Source organism: Bacillus rossius, chromosome 15, assembly GCF_032445375.1.
Source record: "Bacillus rossius redtenbacheri isolate Brsri chromosome 15, Brsri_v3, whole genome shotgun sequence".
Classification (NCBI taxonomy): domain Eukaryota; kingdom Metazoa; phylum Arthropoda; class Insecta; order Phasmatodea; family Bacillidae; genus Bacillus; species Bacillus rossius.
Genome location: NC_086342.1, coordinates 13,150,540 through 13,171,951, shown reverse-complemented (window position 1 = coordinate 13,171,951; position 21,412 = coordinate 13,150,540). Strand labels below are relative to the sequence as shown.

At 38.7% G+C, this 21,412-nt stretch overlaps 1 protein-coding gene across 4 annotated transcripts in view; it reads right to left on the bottom strand.

The window, feature by feature from the left end:
- Positions 1-21,412, bottom strand: part of LOC134539712 (uncharacterized) — a 119,176-nt gene that overhangs the window by 51,281 nt on the left and 46,483 nt on the right. For all 4 annotated transcript variants that reach the window (XM_063381935.1, XM_063381934.1, XM_063381937.1 and 1 more), the window contains 3 exons: positions 18,496-19,978; positions 14,578-14,746; positions 12,478-12,600 (listed from right to left, as the gene is read on the bottom strand). In XM_063381935.1, the coding sequence (XP_063238005.1) occupies positions 12,478-12,600; positions 14,578-14,746; positions 18,496-19,978 (1,775 nt within the window). The remainder of the gene's footprint in view (positions 1-12,477; positions 12,601-14,577; positions 14,747-18,495; positions 19,979-21,412) is intronic.

Here is a 21,412-nt window from a genome sequence, read left to right as displayed (position 1 = left end):
CCAAGTCTCCCATCGTGCACTATAGTGGTTGACGCGTCGATAGCTGTAGGGGTGGGGAAGATACGAGACGCACATGCTTCAGGTGATTTTTCACAAGGAGAAAGTGTACGAATAAAGGGGGAAAAAAAAAGTATAACGTGAAAAATTAATAGTGAATTGTGAAAAGTAAAATCATAAAAAACAATGCCAAAGCGTAAGAAAGAATTTTCCATAATATTCTAGAACAGTCTAGGACTGTGAGTAGTGGGGATAGTTTCTGAGACTATGAGGCGAAATGTGACGCACATGCTTAAGTTCATTTTTCATTAGATAAAGTGTCCCAATAAAATCTGTTTGTGTGTGCACCAGACAACAAAACATCTCTTGTGTATAAGAATTTATTTTAATAAAATTATTTAGTGTATGAAAGATATTTGTGTATGCTTAGTATACAATATACCTATTTATGCACAAAAAATAAACAAAAGAAAAAATAAAAGTCTTAACACATGCCTTTTTTTTAAAAAAAAATTGTATTAGCTATAAATAATTAAATGTATGACTACGAAAAACCAGCGGAGCGGGTACTTGCAGCTATAATTTTATATATATATATATATATATATATATATATATATATATATATATAGTTAACAAAACGCGCAGTTTAAAAAGGCGCAAAAAAGTATCAAGTAATGTAACTAATATACTTAAGATACATGCCCCCCCCCACCCCCCCCCCCCCCCTTCTTCCACGATTTTATTAAAATTTTTGCCAGATATCGGCGAAGGCTGTAGCCTATGTTATTTTGTTACAAAAGTATGATATAACTGTCCAAACCCCTTGTTGACGAGTCAAATCAAATGATTGAATTTACGTAATCAACTGCTTCGTATCAGAAAATATATAGGACAAAATGCAAACATTTGAAAATAATAATACAGGAGATGGTGGAAAAATTGGAAATTTTTTTTTTAACCGCTGTGCTGTGTGCGAATGTAGTTTCGAATTCTGTGCTGAGCTAGGGCAACCATGCGTGTGCTATTTCCATGCTGTTTGCGTGCTGTCGCGAATGTAGTAGCCCAAGACATAACCGGCTCTGTGATCTCAACTAGAGTCAATCTACCGGTTAGAGATTTCTCTCGGAATAAAATCTCTAAGTAATTATCCCATCAATAATTTATTTAGCAGCTTTTAAATCAGGGGTTGACAAAATGTGCGCAGCTGCTTTCTCTTGACTGACCTGTGTCAAGAACCATGTCAAGCTAGGCAAAAGAGCGTAAGCCCACACTGCCTTTAACAGTACAGTCAGTTTGGGAACCTCTACTTTAAAGGTTTAACACGATAAGACTCATAAAGTACACAGAGCATTTTAAATTAAAATAAACCACCTTAATAAACGGAATACCAAGTAACATGTTGGAAAATTTTTGTATTATTTTTCCGAACTTGAGAAGAAAAAAAAACAGCACAACCAAATTTTACTAACGGTACCTGGCTGGTCACACCATAAACTGACCACTAAACAAATGACACAGAAGCCTGTCCTCGCTAAAACAGCTTGTTTGCACGAGAAACCACTTAGCAAGCAACAAGAACACGTTCCGTTTTGAAACACGTGAAACACTCCACATACCCCCCCCCCCCTTCACCACCCATATATAGGCCAAACACTGCTCGCGTTGCAAAACACCAACCGGTTCGTGTTTACAGCACAGGTGATGTCCTCTCGCCGAAGCAAAAATTGCGACGCAATGCGTCGAACGGACGATATTTACGGCAAGCCTTCTTTTCACAGACGAGAGAGCCAAACGCCCGATCGTGCATCTTCGGTTATTTTTTCTTGCTCATTGTAAATAAATATGGCGGTGTTGATAAAAGGATACTAATGGTCAATTAGGTTAGGTTAGCTACATTATAAATACTTTAAAACATCGTGGACGGTTAATTTGGTTAGGATAGCTAAATTAAAGATACGGAAAAAAAAAACACGAACTTCGGGTTTTGGCTCTCTCGTCTGTGAAAAGAAGGCTTCCCGATGTTTACGGAAGGAATGTTCTTTTTTACATGCTTTATATTAGCTTCACCTGTATGTTTGTCCGCCGTCTGTAACTTGTCTGTCCGTCTGTAACTCTTTCGACTAAGAGTGAGTGACTCATCACTGTAAAATGTCCCACCCATTTCATTACGTTCGTTAGCCGAGCGGTCTAAGGCGCGCGACTTCTGTGACGTCAGCTTTCGGATTCAGCGATCGTGGGTTCTACTCCCGGCCACGCCGAAAAAAAAAATTTTTTTTTTTCCCCCCGGTAAATTCTAATATTATATCCATACATCTAACTGCAAATGATTCGTAGAGACTTTACCATTTCTTTGTGACGTTGCAACTCCAAATAGTTATCTCAGATGGTAATAGGTAGTGTCGGTAACTCATTTCCCTATTATGATAATTATACATAAATATAGTTTAAAAAAACTAAAAAAAAACATGCTTTTAAAGAATATCAAACTAAAAAATTAAAAATAAATATAGTTTAAAAAACTAAAAAAACATGCTTTTAAAGAATATCAAACTAAAAAGTTAAAAATAAATATAGTTTAAAAAACTAAAGAAACATGCTTTTAAAGATTATCAAACTAAAAAGTAAAAAATAATTTTAAAATTTAATTTATGACAATAGTATATAAGCAATACTAGTATAAATGAGAAAAAAGCATGGGGCGCTTAATATTCAAAAAATATGGCACAAAGCACCTCAAGCTTTTTTCTCATTTATACTAGTATTGCTTATATACTATTGTCATAAATTAAATTTTAAAATTATTTTTTACTTTTTAGTTTGATAATCTTTAAAAGCATGTTTCTTTAGTTTTTTAAACTATATTTATTTTTTCCCTTGCACTTCGTTCTAAAAGGACAGTTTATGCGTTAAGACGCACTTGCTGCTGGCGCACAATGACGATTAACGCCTATAGTTTTTTTTCCCTCGAATCGGTTCACTATCGCCACACCCTAGCCCGCCCTAGATCGTATCCCATGCCGGAATTCAACAACCCGGGGGGGAGGGGGGGGGGGGTATTATTACATAATTATGGTTTCAGGTCACGCGCCATTCTTTGTACAAACAGCAGTATAATGAAAGTGACGGTAAAGGAAAGTATAAAAAAAAAAGGGGGGGGGGGGGGTGTTTGCCAACTTTAAAATAGATGCCTATCTATAACACATCCGCAGGGTTGGGAAGGAATACTCGTGACCCGAAAGTTTTGCGCGTGGTGCCAGCCGACGCGAGTCATTTCTAGATTGCGTGCTTGTATGTTGTTGTACATGCCTGCTCATTTTTAAACTAATAACGATCAATCACCACGTGCGTTATGTGAGTGGGTTATCAATTTCAAGTGGATGAAAAGAAAATTCGCCCGTGGGTACCACAATCGCGGTCGCTGCCGCTGTCACATCGAGCCTGTTTGGAATCTAGAATGAGAGCATATATCATGACCATTGTAATGCCAGTCTTATTAAGTATTTTAAAACATGGGATTACTTATCACTATGACTATTTTAGTTCACCAAATATATTCCACGCTAGCTTGACCATCACAATATTTTAGTTTGGCACACCAATACTTTTGGTATGTACCCTAATGTTTACGAATGTGACTATGTGGGGTCCGCCATCTTTGTGTCACATTTCCATTCGTTTACTTCCGTTCCATTTTCATCAAAATGTTCCTACCAAATGCAGTGTAACAAGAGATAAAGTGATTACTGGTCAAAAATGTTTTTAAAAAAATGTGGGCGAGTCTTTCAGTACTCGTCAGATATATGTATTTCTATTCTCCGTAACGAGCAAATTCATGTTGCAAATATATAATACGATATTCCAACACGAAATTTAAAGTAAAATTCATTAAAATAATGCCGCCCGTGATCAATTTACGCAAACTGTGATTTCAACTACATTTATTGACGCTAATCACACGTAGTTTCCGCACCCGCCGCTGGAATTCGTTGCCGAAGCAGCTACGTCGACTATTAAATCATTCGATGGCAGACCGAAAGGTTGATATATATAATGAAACAGCTCCAATAAAAGCGAAAGAAAGCTTGAAAAAAAAATTACTAAATCCCAGCTTTGGACCTGATTTTCGACAAGGGATTTTATTGAAGTACTGCCCCGTCTTGTTCAAAATCACTATACCATTAAGTTTCCCTTTGGCTTTGCGAACTTTGGTTTGCACCATCCGCCATAGATAGCAGCACCGTGGTTACACTTTTCCGTTCTACGAGACTTCCGTTTCATTCACGAAATTACTGCTAGCAATTGCCGTATACCGAGAGCTAAATTGTTACACATCAACGGATAGCAAATTAACTAAATTCATGCTATGCACGAAAAATTTTCATGACTTCCAGCACCGTGGCTGTTTATTTCCGGAACTCTGACCAGTGTTTAATTACTTTTTAGAACCAGAACTGCCTTAGCAGGTTTGATCGACCAATGGTCGCGCTATCCCACAATCAAGAGAGCGAAACAGATACGCGAGCTGCAAAGTATCAAATTAAACGTCGTCGTACAGGTTATCAAGTTGGTTGGGCACGGAGCATAAACCGGCATCACGAACTAGTGAGTGGAAACATAGGTTATCCGACACCTTAAGAAACCGGGCCCTTCACTTCTCCCAGAAACCCTCTCTTCCCCCCCCCCCCCCCCCCGCCATCCCGCACATTTCCGGTTTAAGAAACCTGCTACCACCTTAGGCTACAGAAATCATTCGATCCAATTGAGTACAATTGAGTACTAGTGCTGGGCAGATCAATTCAAGGGCGTCGCCAGGAAGGGGGGGTGTAGGGGGGGAAATTGACCCCCCTAGAGCCCTAAAGATTAAAAAAAAGTAGGCAAATGAAAAAAAAAAAAACATACTTTTCCCACAACTTGCCCCCCCCCCCCCCCCCCCCCCCACACACACACACACACACAGGCCATCGGCTGGCGACGCCCTTGATTCAACTTACCGAATCGATGCAATTTGAATCAGTTGCGTTAAAAGATTCGTTCAAAACATTCGTAGATTTCGGTCTTTTAATTCTGACCACAGACAACGGGATTGGGAACATCAAGAGTCATAACTCGTTCATCCATCAAAGTATTCGTTACGTCTAGGTGACTGACTGGGCTAGTGCTATCGGCTCTATATCAGAAATTCCAGACCTGTCTAGCTGTTACAAAAAATTCTGAACACATTTCAAAGATAGCACAAAGTTATAACTGTTGCAAGATAACTCACATAACAGCCGTTATACTGAACAATGCAAGGCCTTGTAGAAGTTTACTGCAGAAAAGAGTACATACAACAGGTTCAGTAAAATAAATGCACTGAAGCCTTTGTACTACGTCTGGGGATGTACATAGTAGTAAATTTGGTTAAAAATATATTATTTTCATTAATTTGTACTTCATTGCTACTTTATATATTGGGACTAGCTTTAATGGAGAGTTGCGCTAAATAAAAAGATCAAGATCTGCATCAATACAACATAAAAACCTGAAATGCAAATTAATACATTGTGAAAAACTGAAATGAAAGTTAAGTCGTGAAACAGAACAGAAATTAAAGAAAAATTATACAAATCATTACATCATTATTCTTTAACATCAAAAATTGAACTATATAAGTATTTTATTTCAGTGCCTAGTTCTTGGTTAGCTATTCAGACCAAGTGGATTGTATTGATTCATTCTATTGTTCAACTAATAATACATTACTTATTATTTCATCTTTACATACTGATTTTGGTATGTAATAATCAAAACAATTTTTTTCCAACTGTAATCTGTCCCAGACATTTATCCAACAAGTTATTTTACAGAAACAAGTAGTTTCTGTCCAAAATCAAATCGATACTGTACTTGTGTTTACAGTACAGTAAAATCATAGCAAGAAAATCCCACTTTCAAGAATTTCCTCCAAAGTTAAAAAAAAAAAAAATTAGCACTAGACCTATAAATAAACACAATAAGTTTTTCTGTTAATAAGTGTATATTTACAAGTACCCTGAGAAACTTCTTAACAGGATTTTACTGTATTTTCCTGTCTTATATTCGGGTGTGCGGCGTGTTTTGGTCATGCAGGCCCAGAAGATTCTACGTTGTTTTTTACTTCGCGTTCCAGAGTATGTAAGGCCCTGGGAGAGAGACAGCTCCGAGACAACCGAGGCGGGGAGCTGCTGCCCGCGACTGCTACACCGTCAGAAATCTCGCCTGCCTGCCGTCACGCTGCCCGAGCAACTTCGAACCACTTGGTAAGACACTTCTACGTAAAACTGTTTGCCCAGCTAAGACAGGGGTGCCCACAAGGGGGGGGTAACGACGCAGACTGCGTCATTAAAATTTCAGGGGGGGGGGGTGGTTAAAAGACGAGAAAAATGTATATATTATTTACATAATTATAGCTTCTAATGTGAAAATACGTTTCTGGTGCTTTGATAATTCAAAGGGATCTTGTAAATAAAATTGGCAACCCCACACTTTCCTCAACAAAAGCAGTTTGGCATCTGTCGGTTAAGTTTTAATTAATGCAAAATGTGATAAAATATAATACTAAAAAAGTATAATATTATAAAATAATTGAGTAAATCATTGAGAAAATGGCATAAAAATTTGGGGGGGGGGGGGCGGGCATCATTAGGTTGGGGGGGGGGGGTGAGTCATAGTGTTTGGGGGGGGGGGGGGGGGGGTGGGCACCTCTGGCTAAGAGCAACAGCTTTAAGACAGCGATACCAGTTGGATCAATATTCAGAAGAGGGGCTAGCATTGACGGCGGCATGGTTTGGAGAGGACTGTGTTTGAGCTTAAAACCACCCAGAAGAGACATTTTCTTTGATTCGACAAATAACAGTAACTCCCGGATTCAAAAGTCAGAACTAAGTGTTTTTCAGTTATAAATAACCTAACACGTAAATGGAGATACAAGAAGAATTTTGAACATTGAGGACTTCAACTTAGCAGTCACTCCCTCGCTTGGTTTAGTGATGTTTAATAATTATGTTCCTAAAAATTAATATCATACTTAAGAGTGTTAACGTAAATGATAAGAGTTTTAGATTTGTATGTTTGAAAATCATTAAACTTGTTTACTATTCATTCTTCAAGGAACTGCAGATATCCTTATTCTTGTAATATATATCGTTAATGTGCATCAATGTTCTGCCTTCAAAATTAAAGTATGGTTTATTGTCGCTTCATGTATTTTGTTGTAAATTCACGTAATTTTAATTGACAGTGTAACCCGACGCATTGCCGCGGGCGTTATATACTAGTTGAGTAGCCCCAAGCGCAGTGTTTTGTTAACGCTCTTTCACTTAAGTAAGGGCTGTCCTAATCATTTTTGTATTTTCTGTTCACAGAGATTTTCCAGCTGTGTAACAAGTGAAAGCTCTGGAAACAAATGTGATTTGTTATATCTTGAAGTTAATATTTGTTTGTGATGAAGGGTATGTGTATTTGAAGAATAAAAAAGTTGATATCTCACACTTAGCACACCTCTGTCTACCATATCACCCCTTGTTCCTCTTGCGTTTGGCACGAGAGGTTACAAGACAAACACAAAATACTAGTCTAACTTCAGTAAAGCAAACAAACAGTAATTATGAAGTTTTTATATAACAGTTTAAAAGAATATGTAGTTTATAATTGCTAAATTGATTAAATAAGCATTAGTTAGAATGTACAGATGCCACAGATGAAACTGTAAAAATTAAAAACATCTGCAAAATATAAACACAGACAGCATAAAACTAGCAGAACAAATACAGCTGTTTATTTTTCATTTCCTGGTGTTTTTCACCAAGCCAGCTAGCTATTTATGTTTGAGAAAAGTAGAAGCAACTTCGGTAAACCATTATATTATCACTCACTGTTTCATTTGAGTATAAAAGCAAGTAAAGAGTTTTGATGATGTTCCTTCACGATAATAAATTGTAGCTATTTTTTATATTTTCATTTATAACATACATTTAGCACTGTATGCTACACACTAAATTTTTGTAAAACTCAATGCAATAAAATGTTAATTTCAAAAAGATAACACCTAAGTTTTATTTTAAACATTCGTGTCATCACTACATAGTATAAAAAAAATTTGCTTCCCGCTGTCTGTCTGTCCTTATGTACGCTTAGATCTTTAAAACTACGGAAAAGAGTTTGATGCGTTTTTTTTTAGTAGATAGAGTGATTCAAGAAGAAGGTTTATAAGTACAATACATGCATAATATAGTAGAGAAACACTGTTAATTTTAAAGGTTTCTAATGTGATGTCGTCAATAAACACATTTTTTTGTGCTTACATTGCAAACGCTGGCTGAACCCTACGAGATAGATCAAAATAATTTACTACAGTATTGTACACCTTAAAAAGGTCTACAAAAAAGTCCATGATGGTATATGCCTATCTCTTAGGGATAACTAGAGTCCCGTAAAAGTGGTTTTATTTTTCCTTAAATTTCGTTTTGAAAAAATCAAACTTCGGTTTTATTTCGCTGTTTTGGTTTTTCATGTCTACTTTAACTTTTGAGAATGGTTTTATGACCTACAAGTTTTGCTTGGATAAATAATAGTGGCACGGCGTATACTGCACTCTAAAGTCAACACTATTGGCAAATAAAAATTGTAGGCTTGAAACAGCTCGGCACGGCCCGGTGCCGCCTAGCGCGCTGCCTCGGCACGGCATGTCTCAACTTAGTATTCTTGTAATATTTCTTGCTGCTGTTCTTTGTCCCGTTGACGCCGTATTAACTTGCTCTGCGGTCGTATTGCATTTGCTGAGAAGTGTAGTTACGGCAGTTAAAGGTCACTGATTTTGCTTATCAATAGGCGTAGTGCCATGTGTTCATGTTTACGAGTAGTAGAGGTGTAAAAGTAATGAAAAAAAGTGTACCCGTATGTATTCGTTACTATAACAATTAGTACTCGTTACTATCGTGTCGCTACGTTACTCGTTACTTCTGATACCGCATAACATGCTATGTTATGTTGCAGCAACGAATCGAGTCGTATTGCGTACGCGTACAGTATGTCACGTAAATAATAATAAATAGAATATAAACAATTAACAATATTTGATAATTAACAGTTTTTGTTAACCAAGAAACAATTAAATCTCATTAGAGCGGTTTTATTATATTATCTCTTTTAAGATAAAAACAAAAAAAAAAAAAACACGTGAAAATACGCGATAATAAAGAACAAAAATATACATATTTCTAATTTGTAAAAAATACTTTCTTATAAACAGTAAAAAACTTGGACGACAAATTTCCATATTATACTTTACTTAATAAACAAACATCGTTCTTTGTAACGTAAATTCATCGAATATGCGCGCGCATGCGTAAAACATACGAAAAATGCGAGTAACGAAATCCAGCCGTGTGTAAGTAACGTTTCGTTACTCGATACTAGATGGCGCACCCGTTACTCAGTACCGAATACATACGGTTTGCGACAGCTCTAACGAGTAGGTTGCCAAGCCAGTCAAACGTAGTTGAAAGCATGAGGTTGTTAACCGTTCAACATGAAAGGAAGAATTAAAAATTTATATTTCTCTACAAGATTAATGTGTAAATACAGCTGTTAAGGCGACAGTTTGCAGCAAAGAAGTGGGTTGAAAATCATGGCAGCTATATTGTGTTGAAAACATCGCCGGTATTTTTTATTAACTTTGTGTTGATGCTCAGGTACATTTATCTCTTTTTAATTAGTTTATGATTGCAATTACTGCTTTCGTTTCAAATTGTCATGTTTACGTGACAGGAATACTGTAAATCATTATTTACTTTCATTACTACAAAGCGGCCATGTTGGAACTTAGAAAAATGGCGATGTGCCGTCAACGTCGTGTTTACTTGTTTTTCGCGATGTCTTGCATGGGTGGTCTAATTCATTATTATCAGTTTTATTTCTCGATGCTGTGCGATTTCGGTGTTTTGTCGCGAATTAAGGTAAATTGCGGTGTTATTTCGCGATATCGCGATTCGCGAAATTTCCGTGTCTCTAGGGATAACCCACAATAACAATTTTTTATCCTTTACTTTTTACGAGAAATAATGACTTATTTACGAAGCGATTTTAAGCAATAGAGCATTAATCCTTATCCAATTAAGTACCTTAAATACATTGTGCATTTAATATAGATCAATATGGCCCTTTACAGAATGTAATTCAAATGAATATTCAGCATTGCACCCGTGCGAAGCCAGGGTGGGTCGCTAGTATCTACATAAAAATGAAAGAGAGCTAAAAGTAAACCCACCCAAACTATAAAAATAAATCACATTTTAAAATTCTTGTGTAACTAGATTCATAAATTGTGATTAAATGATACTTTTTTCATGTAAAAATACATAAAGTAAAAAAAAATCAAGTTAACGTAAAACGGTGACTGCATATTTTAAATAGTAAAAATTAAGTATTTATAAGAAATTAGGAAATATTTCCATTTTAAAAAATTTGTAATGTTTTTTTCTATGCTATTAAATGGAAAAAAAATGTTATTGCAAAATATGTATTCTTTTTATAATACGTACATTTCATTTGAGTTTAAAGTCTCCCCCCCCCCCCCCCCGTCCCCCCCCCCCCCCCGTAAGTAAGATTTATGGATGCTAGTACTGCTATAGTCTGTCTCATGCTTAGACTGCAGTAAAGAGTAAATGGTGCACAATGTTGCCAGACAGAGTGCCCTGCTAGTCAATTTACAAAATTTATTGAATGCCTCTGTGATTTTAATATTAAATTATTATATATAAATATTAAATTAGAATTTTTTTTTAAATTTTACTATTTGTTGACTTTGAAAACCTAGATTAGTGTCTACTGACAAATTTATACAGTTGTAATCATTATGACAAAAAAATTCAATGCTATATGCCAATTATTATTTCACAGAAGTTAACTATTTGTAGCAATCTGTCACTAATAATAAGGCATTCCATGATATTATGAGCTATAATCAAAAAAGTAAAAAAAAAAATATTCACAAATAGCAACAAGATGGCATCTATCAATTATGAATTCTTAAAACTTAAAAAAAAATCTCACTACAAAGTTGTGACAAATACCTTTTTTCCTCCAAGTTGGTAAATATGGCAACAGAGCACACAGAAACAAGGACAGTGCTAATAATAGAAATATTGCTTTAAAAATAGAACATAAATTCCCCATTTTAATGCACACTGCTAACTCAGGATGAGACACACTGTAGTACAAAACAGATTTTCCGGATTTTGAAGTTTAAACTACTGTCTGCGTTCTTTAAGAGTGTACGTCCTGTTTCAGGTAATTTTATTTTTAAGTTTAACACTGTTGAACTTTTGAACTTTTTAAGTAGCTGGGTTTCAACAAAATGAAAAAATATATATGTATATATATGTGTATGTATGTGTGTTGATATACGTATATATATACACATATATATATATACACACACATATATATATATACACACATATATACATATATATACATACATATACATACATACATATATATACATACATATACATACATATATATACATACATATATATACATACATATACATACATATACATACATATACATACATGTACATATATATATATACATATATATACATACATATATATACATACATATATATATAAGATACGTTTTGCATAATTATGTGACAAAGTTGAATTTTTCACATTTTTGTGCAGTATGGATAAGGAGAACATCATTTAATCAATAACAAAATTTTTTAGTAAAGGAAATGCTTGTAGCTACTGCGTGGTATGGTTTAAAATTATTTCAGAAAAATTTAATTAATTTAATTTAGTCTTACAAATTATAAATAATAAATATTCTTTTTTTAAAAGGTCATTTAAAATTAATATTTTTTTTCCTCCTTCCGAAAGAAACTAAACCATATCAAATAGCAGACAGTAAAATTGACTAAAGCTAAAAAGTTGCAGTTTTATAATCCATTTCATTCTACCTACTTTCATTCCATAATGCACAAAAACGTTAAAAATGCTCAGCCAGCTAATTATGCGAAAAGTCTGACACATTTTTTTTTTTCGTCTTGTGAAAATTTATGACTTGGAACGGGACATACACCCTTAATCCTGTACTCTTCGATTCAGCACCTTCTGTGATCCAGCACAGACCGAGCCATTCACATTCAGATTTTCCTGATGGATTAACGCTTTTAAGTGCGTTATATTATTATCAAATTTTAATAATATTACAAATGTGTACGTACAGCGTACGACCATAAAGCGGATTAATACAACTGGTTTAAAATATAATTGTACAGTAAATTAATTTATATGTATTCCTGCATCACTAATCTGACACAGACGTTATCCTAAATGTAACAGATCAAAGAACTGTACTGTATTTTGCGACAGTTTTACGTAGTCTCTTGGAAAGTGAGACCAAAGGGCTTCGGAGTAGAAGCTGACAGCAGAGTGTGTAAAGACTTACCCTTTCTGGGCACCGAGGGGACTGGACCACTCCCACGCCGACAAGTCGCTCTTTGCGTCGATCTCCGACATGAGAGTCTCCTCGTCCAGGATGTCTATGGGTCCGCTCGACACATCAGCTTGGCTGTAACAGAGCGAGCAGCACAGCGCTTACTTCTCGTAGAGCGAGAGGTAACAGTGTGTTGGGACCGAAGTGCGTGGTGAGAGACGAACAGTAGAGAGAGCCCAATTCGAGTTAAGCTCCACCAGTGAGAGTAAAACTGAGATCAGTTTTGTGGACAGTCATTTAGATTGTTATTATTTACATGAAGTATAAATACTAGTAGTTATTACATAAATGCTAATTAATTAAAGCTATTTTTTTCGAACCTGTATTCCATTAGTAGCATTAATTTGAGTTTCTATTTATTGCACATTTCAAACATTATTTGCTATTCGTTTGGATTCAGTCTTATAAGGCCAAAAACAACTTTGCTGTGTATTTATTACCTTATACTGTACCAGAACACCATACATTCATTTGTTAAATCACCCTTGAAGATGATTAGATCAAGGCATGTCCATATGTCAGGCACAACATAGTTTTCAAAGACCTGAGTTCAACCCAGAAGCTAAGCAGTAGTTACTCAGGCCTTAAAAGCATACAATCAATTTTTATAGTGCACCCACCCCTTAAAATAAAACTGCTTGATTAGCATAATTTTAAGTTAATGATGCCAATCACGCCATGATGATTTGAAATAGCGCAGTCATAAGAGTTCAAGTAACGCTGCTTTATTTTATGCAAATTTTTATTTCCATGTGTGCACAATGGCAATAGAGCTTGTGTAGTATTAAATGCAATGCAAAGAAGTAATGTCACGAATCAACAAACAATATTTTGCTCTTTCCATAATAGTATTTGCTTCCTTCATTGCGTATTTACCTACGAGATGGCCCAAGTGTTCAGCCAATGTTTATTTTACGCCATCCTGCATTTGAGCAGCAGCTCTGGAGAGTAAAGCTAGAAGCTTTCACGGCTAGTTTACCTCGCACCTACTAGAATGCGCTAGTGGTAAATCATGGCAGGTGTGCATTCAGTAAATAGAAATAGGAATTACGTTACCAGGTTAAACAATTTTTCTAATAATAGAAAATGTTAAGTTTATGCGTTTTTTTATTCTTATTAAAACTGAAATATATCTCTTATAGGAATAATATTATAACTTTTTAACTTGTTAGCACTATTTAGGTATGTTATGCCCCAGGACTTTTATGTTAATGCGATACATGAATGTTTTAAATTTAATTATAGGCTATTAATCTAAAAAAAAATTAATCAACATTTATTTAAATGCGCTTCAAGTTTATTTAGACACATGTCTGTACTGTAAATTAATTTTAACGTCAGCAGTGTCTTGATTAAAATGGTAGTCAGCAGGCACACTTATCTGATTGGAAAACAAATTATTTTGATTAACATACTCTCTTATGGAAAAAAAAATATTGGTTGTCTGTAAAGTCGGTTTACGGACGATAGTTTAACGTGACAACGATATAACAAAACATTGATGAAATGATTGCATACTTTTATGAATAAAATTGAATAATTTTTATTCAAATATCACTATTTTGTGTGGATACAAAGGAGGAGTGAAATGAAATCTACAATTTAATTGATAAATTTACTTTTATTTGCACTCATTAATTCAAATATGTTTTATTACTTTAATGAACAGATTATTTTAACCATAACTTTTATACACGTTTGCTATTTAACTTCTTCCAATCTGTGTTATTCTGTTGAGGATAGGACGATGGATAGGAAAAGTAGAAAACGAATGGGAGTGTTTCAAGTTTAACGTGCCTCGAAAAAAGTCAAATCGATGGTTGTTTCCAATCGAGTGGAAGAGAGACATAGATGCGGCGCAAGCGTACAATGAGCGTAACGGGACACAGTGTAACGGGACACTTTTTTGTGCGTGCAGCCGGCGTTCATCGATTTATTGGACGTCGTCACTTCAAAAAAAGTATTTGATTAGCGCTCAAGTTTTCCTGGTAAGAATTAAGAGCGTTACTTCGAGGGGCGGGTGTACTAATGCGAACAGAAGAGTATCCTCACCTGTCCACTGTGCCGTCCAGCAGACTGGCCTGGCTGCCGTCGAAGTCCATCATGAGGTCGTCCGACGCGAGGCTCTCGCACGGGGACAGGGTGTCCGGGGAGCCCACCCGCGCCACACGTCGCCCCCTGGCGGGGCTGCCGTCGCCCACCCAAGCATCCAGCTTCCTCACTGCAAACCAAGCACACCCCCCACTCTCGCCTGCACTGCTCGGCTTCCAACAGCGTGAAATGTAACTAGATTATAGGCTAGAGCGTCTGCTACTGCCGCTTGGCTTCTTGGTTGAAGCCACATCTATGGAAAAATCTATGCACCCTACATTTTGGTATACCATCACCCTTGAAGATAGTTGCAACAAGGCCTTTTCTTTTTTACTTATGTTGCCACAACATGGTTCATACCCTCTTAAGCGTCAAAAATTAAAAGATTTATAAGTACCCCCTTTACTTCATCACCTTTTATCACTAAAAGGTAGAAAACCATTTATACTATCAATATTACCTCAAGAAAATAACACTTTTATGATTAATGTACAAAAAATAATTTTGTTGGTTAATTCAATTCTTACAAATAAGCCCCTTTTGTCCAGAATTCTTTCTAACACATCTAACCCAAACAGTGTATAATTTAATACCCCCACCATTTACTATCATCACTAATTATACTTACTTTAAAAGTTCACAGTAAGACAATAAAACACACATTTTTGAGTTTAAAGGTGAGATACAACTATGAATAAAATTCAAAATGTTTATATATAACATCTAATCGACCTGAAATTCGCGAGTTGGACTGGGCATGCACGAAGCATTGTTAGCTGCCCAGTCAGATACTAAAGAACATTAAAATACCAGCATTTATCCATTACTTGCAAGATATCAGTCTTTATTAAGGAGGTATTAAGGATTATTAATGAAATTTAAGGACTTTTAAAGGCACTTATTAATTTAAGACAAATTAAGGATTTAGGTATTAAGGAGGCATACAAACCATAGGCGTGCGCACGGTAGGTGCCACAGGTGCCTTGGCACCACCATTAGGGTTAACGTTATTTTATTTTTTATACGCAGAAATAATACATACTTACAAAAAACCGTATTATTTCCAAAAAAAAATATGTTTTCTAATTGTGTCGAGTTACAGATATGTGCTCATAACACTATCAGTATATCAATTATCAATCGAACCAACTATACACACGGGAACAAGCTAGGTGCAATTACTCGTGTTGTACACGCGGGCCGCGGCTACGAAACTTCTGAAATGTAAATACTTCTCCTAGTTCTCCTCGAATTACATACGAGGGCTGTTTTTTTTTCAACCTCCGAAAGGCTATATAAAAAAGGAAATTTACGTAACATAGTAATTCTACCACCAAAAGTACAGTAGGGTCTTACTTATTTTAATACATAAAAGCCAAAACTATCGAGGCATTTTTCATATCGTAACACAAGCTTATATATGCATGTTTCGAAGAAGTTAGCCGCCAGTGAATAGAGATAACAGGACAAGTGCCTTGATCTCCCGCTCCCTCACGACACCACTGTGAGGCGGGTGGACTAATTGTGCGGAGTATTGTGCCTCATTATTCATATTCTTGCGATAATTCTTGACGCGGGAGCCAGTGCGCCGCGCGATTAGTCCACCCGCCTCACAGTGGTGTCGTGAGGGAGCGGGAGATCAAGGCACTTGTCCTGTTATCTCTATTCACTGGCGGCTAACTTCTTCGAAACATGCATAGATAAGCTTGTGTTACGATATGACAAATGCCTCGATAGTTTTGGCTTTTATGTATTAAAATAAGTAAGACCCTACTGTACTTTTGGTGGTAGAATTACTATGTTATGTAAATTTACTTTTTTTATATAGCCTTTCGGAGGTTGAAAAAAAAAACAGCCCTCGTAGAATGCGCGCTTGGTGTCCACTGTTCACTTCACTCGGCAGGCGCACGGAATAATAGCCGCTGTCCACCAGGTAGCACTACTGTGTAGTGTTTACTCTTACTGATTACTCATCAGTTTACTGTTCTAATGAGTACACGAGTACAGCCTGTGTTTGTTACGTGGATCATTCATTAATTAATCATAATTTTATTTTCACTAGTTAACTGTTGTTATGGTTCTTTAATTGCTGTATATATCTGTCTGTATGATGTATAAATGGGTGATTAAAATTAAAAAGCCGGATCCCGGAAAGGATTACTCGATGACTTATATGCAGTCGCCGACAAAACATTTTTGTTGTATTCCAAAACTTAAAACTTTTGCCCACTCTTATTTGTGTATTTTTATTATTTTAATATTTTACATATTTGAGGTAGGTTACAAAAACTCCCTTGATTTTTGGATTTTAAAACTTAACATTTGAGAATGTTTTTTCTAGCATTTATTTGGCGTCTTCAGAAAACATGTAAGTACGGTTTTTCAAAGCCACGAGCATGAATTCCGTGCAAACAATTTGTGCAATTTACTTTATGGCTCAACAAAGCTTAAAACTGTAAATAGTTTAGTAGTTTTCCTGGCGATTAAAACGTTCAAAGCCATAATTTGTCATAAAAAAAGCTAAAATTTTTACATCTGTATATTTAATGTTTTTGTTCGGAAACACCTTAAATAGCACCATTTTGCGCTTTCAAATCCAAATTTTTCCGGGGGAGGACCCCACCTCCTGCTTTAGACTCGGGTCCGTGAATGATAGGGCTGTTGTGTAATCTGGCACCACCACTACTGAAGTCCTGCGCACGCCTATGATACAAACCCTGCAAAATCCAACAATTGTTGCTTCAAAGTTATTATTTGATAGTTGTTGCAACCTGTCCAACCATCAGGTAATTTTAAGGCATCTGTATTTCACACATAAAGGGAATTTTGAAACATTTCAGTTTAGTTCTAAGCAGGTATCACAGCATCATATTTCACAATTAATAGGATGTGAATTTCCCATCGTTTATTTTCCTTAAATATTTTATTTTAAGATTCTTTTCATCATGTAATCTAAATGTGAATTTTGGAAAAACACCCACTTACAGAAATTTAAGTTGTTTTAACAGAAAATATTCAAGTATAAACTTGTATGACAAAGGCACAACAGCAATTTAAATGCAGTACACAATTGCAGTACCTATATTGGTTACACAGATGTATTATGATGATGTGAATTGTAATTAAGTAATCTCTCTCAAGTTAAGGTTACACAAGGATTACCAACAAGTGGACAGGCAATGCAAACGAGTATAAAATCTTTCTGTACATTAGTAAATAAGTGTTCAAATAAATTCTGAACGTGTTTCTGTAGTCTGTTTACTTATTAATTATAAACCTTGAAATACATTTTATAAAGATTTTTCCAAGATCTTTAATTAAAAAATTTTCTTTAAAACCTAATATGCAGTATATTTCATTACCCTAGGTCACGAGAGATTCAAATACATACATGTTTTGAGCATTGTTTTCCAAAGTAACTAGTTATCTATAAGTAAGAGTGAGGGGAGTTAGTTACGGCATCAATCGCTGCCATGGCTGGCCAATCCCCTCCTAGCACACGATGCATGCGACCCTTTCCTTGCATGGCTGATCCCAGCATGACCAGGCGTATAGGCTTCGGCCTGAGACGCACTTATGTCCCTTAGCACGAATGCGATCTTCTAATTTGACATCATTTAGATTTAGTAAGTACCTAATAGTATCATTCTACCTTGCCAACTAATTTAAATCATAAATTAGGAAGGTAAAGCAGACAAACTGAAAAACAAATACAGAAAGTTAAAGAAGATGAGCCAGCTGATAGGTTGCTATGAAGGCTTCCGGACAGAATTTATCGACAATGAAAGTCAGTATTCTGTTTGTTTAGTGTTGTGTGGATCTCTGGGGCTGACTTGTGGCAGTCGAGTGACCACCTGGAGCTGAGCGCTCCCACGATACCTGGCCTCGGAGAGGAGTCGACGAGCGTGAGGCTGCTGTCCACGACGGACGCCATCTGGCTGCTGCAGCCGCCCGCTCCGGAGGAGGTGTTCCCCCCGCCGCCCTCGCCGAAGGTCAGCCCCGGCTGGTCGGCGATCTCGTCGTCGATGAGGAAGTCCCTGCCCTCGGACAGAGACAAGGAGTTGGACGCGTTGGTCGGCGTACCCGGGGACTCGGGGCTGAGCGCCGCAGGCACGGCGGGGGCCCCGGCGTGGACCGAGTCCTCCGCGGAGCTGGTGGGCGGGCTGCTGCTGAACACGCTGTCCACAGGGGACTTCTCGTCCTCGAGCAGCGCCTGGGGCGCCGTGGCCGCGATGGCGGCGAAGCGGCAGTCCTCGATGGTGAGCAGCACGGGTCTGGGCGGCGGCTGGTCGCTGGAGGAGGTGACGCTGTAGGGACTCTCGTCCCCGGAGCTGGTGTATCCCTCCGCCATGGCCTCGCCGTGGCCCCACAGCTCCTCCTCGGCGCCGGCGGGCGGGCTGCGCACCTTCTCGCTGCTCGAGCGGTCCCGGTTCGCCTTCTCCTCGTCGTCCTCGTCCTCTTCGTCGCGGCCCTCGTCCGAGGAGCTCCTCCCCCTCAGCCGCAGCTGCTGCTGCAGCCTCTGCGACCTCTCGCGCACGATGCCCGTGCGCTGCTGGTTGACGCGCGTGCCCGGGATCGAGATGAGCGAGATCTCCGTGATCACGTTCGGGTCCTCGGACGCCTCCCCGTCGTCCTTGAGGTCGCGCACGTCGAAGAACTGGCCCGAGACGACGGTGCCGAGCAGGCGGCGCGGAGCCGCCCGCCGCCGGCGGCCGCCGAGGTCCGGGCTGCCGTCGAGCAGCTCCAGGTTGTGCAGCGTGTCCGAGTCGCCGTCGCCGCCGCCGCCGCCGCTGCCAGCCTCGGCGCTGCCCAGCCCCGAGTCGCCCGTCGGCGAGCCCTCCTTGGACGAGAGGGGCGCCTCGTCGTGCTCCTTGCGCGTGTTGTTGGCCGCCGTCTTGGCGCCCTTGCTGCTGGCGCAGTGGTCCGCGGAGCTCAGGCGCACCGGGTACTGCGGCCGCGGCAGCTGGCTCGTGTGCAGCGTGAACCTGGTCGGAGGGGCGGCGCCCTTGTTGTCCTTCATGCCCCGCGACTCGGCCGGGGGCGGCGCGCCGCCGCCGCCGACGAAGACGACATCGCCCACCTTGTTGGTGGCTGGCGGCGCGGACGGCGCGCGGAACCCGAAGCGGCTGGCGGCGCCGGGACGCTTGTTGGCGCGCGACGGCCGGGGCGTCTGCGGCTGCGGCTGGCGGCGGGGGTCGTCGGGGCCCGTCACGGCGTCGCCGCCGTCTGGGGAAGTCGCCCCCGAGGAAGGCGGCGTGACGAAGGCCGGCGACGCGGACACGGGGCGCCGCTTGAAGCCGAACAGCGTCGCCTGGCCCCTCGTGTACGCCGGTCGCTTGGTGCAGCCGTTACCCACTTCATTCTGCAAACAGCCGCCAAACCACCCATCAGGTTCAACAAGCTACGAGCTGTATAGAAGTCGCCAGCTCATGTTAAAATTTCTAATACGGTTTTGAGGTAGTTGGTTAATTCACCGCCGCAATCGCCACCATCTCCAGGGCATCGAAATGTGGTGGTCCCTAGCGGACAAGTGTCGAACTCTTCAAACACCCCTTCCCCACCCTCCCGTTTAACGACCTTGAGCAGCAGTGAATGTATGGTGGGGGGTGCGGGGAATGACAGCGGGCGACAGTGCTGCACTCTAACGTGTAAATAACAACTAAGACGATACAGGGCGTTACCGCAGCGCACTGCAGCGGTGAAGTTCCCAAGCTGCTTATCATACGCTTCTGAAAAAACGTAGAGTAAATCCTATCCACTAGCGACTTCTATACAGTATATATATTCAAAGCTACGAGTCTCAATAAAACATACAACCATACAAATTATTTTCACTAAACTGTAAATAACTGACAAGTGTGCAATTCCCCGACAACAATCTGTGTTTGTGGTCAATAAATTCACTGCAAAAAACCAGCTAACACACAAATATCAGCGAATATCCTGGTACCGAAATAATAGGTAGGGTCCCAACAATAACGGTAAAAGTTTTTAAAGATATATTTTGTTACCTGGAGAAGCTATGAAAATTTCAAATTAAGAGTTTAAATACAGTAAGTGACAAGACTAAAGTTATACTCTCTTTCGTATGGATTCCTTCAGAGCTACACAGCCACACACTTCGCCATGAACTACTGCGATAATTATATACCCGAGATCGGGCTCTAATTCCTAAAAGACATTCAACCCAGTATTTTTTTTCCCATATAGATCTATTCAAACTTCTGACCTTCGTTAAACCATCTACACTTTCACTTAGTGCACTTAATGACAGAGTGATGCACGAGTGAGCATGTTGTCATTAGTTAAGAGTGTACATTACGAAGAGTTAGATAATCCTAGTAAAAATCTCACACTTGCTAAGAATAATTTTCATTTTGTAATCGAGTTGTTCTGTTAATTATACAAACATATATTTTCCTGTTTGGATTGAAAATTATTAATCTTAATCTTAACCTCAGAACCAAACAGACTCCCAAGTCACAACTGGTCAACTTCACAGGAGTAAAAATAAAATAATAATAACAATACAGCTTTTTCAATGATACTTATTCGTGTGGACAGCACGAAATTTTGATTATTTTCTTCCAAATATACGAAGCCACGGGTTCATAACATTGTATCTGGACATAAGTTTGTCTGACTCAACTAACGCTTTGGACTTAAGGTTCTTGTAACTTCCGCCAAACGCTTTAGAATGTAACGATGCCATGGTTGGATGTAAAACACTAACATTTAAGAAATAATCTGCAATAAAACAAAAATCGCCATATTTGAAGCCTTTGGCTGAGATACA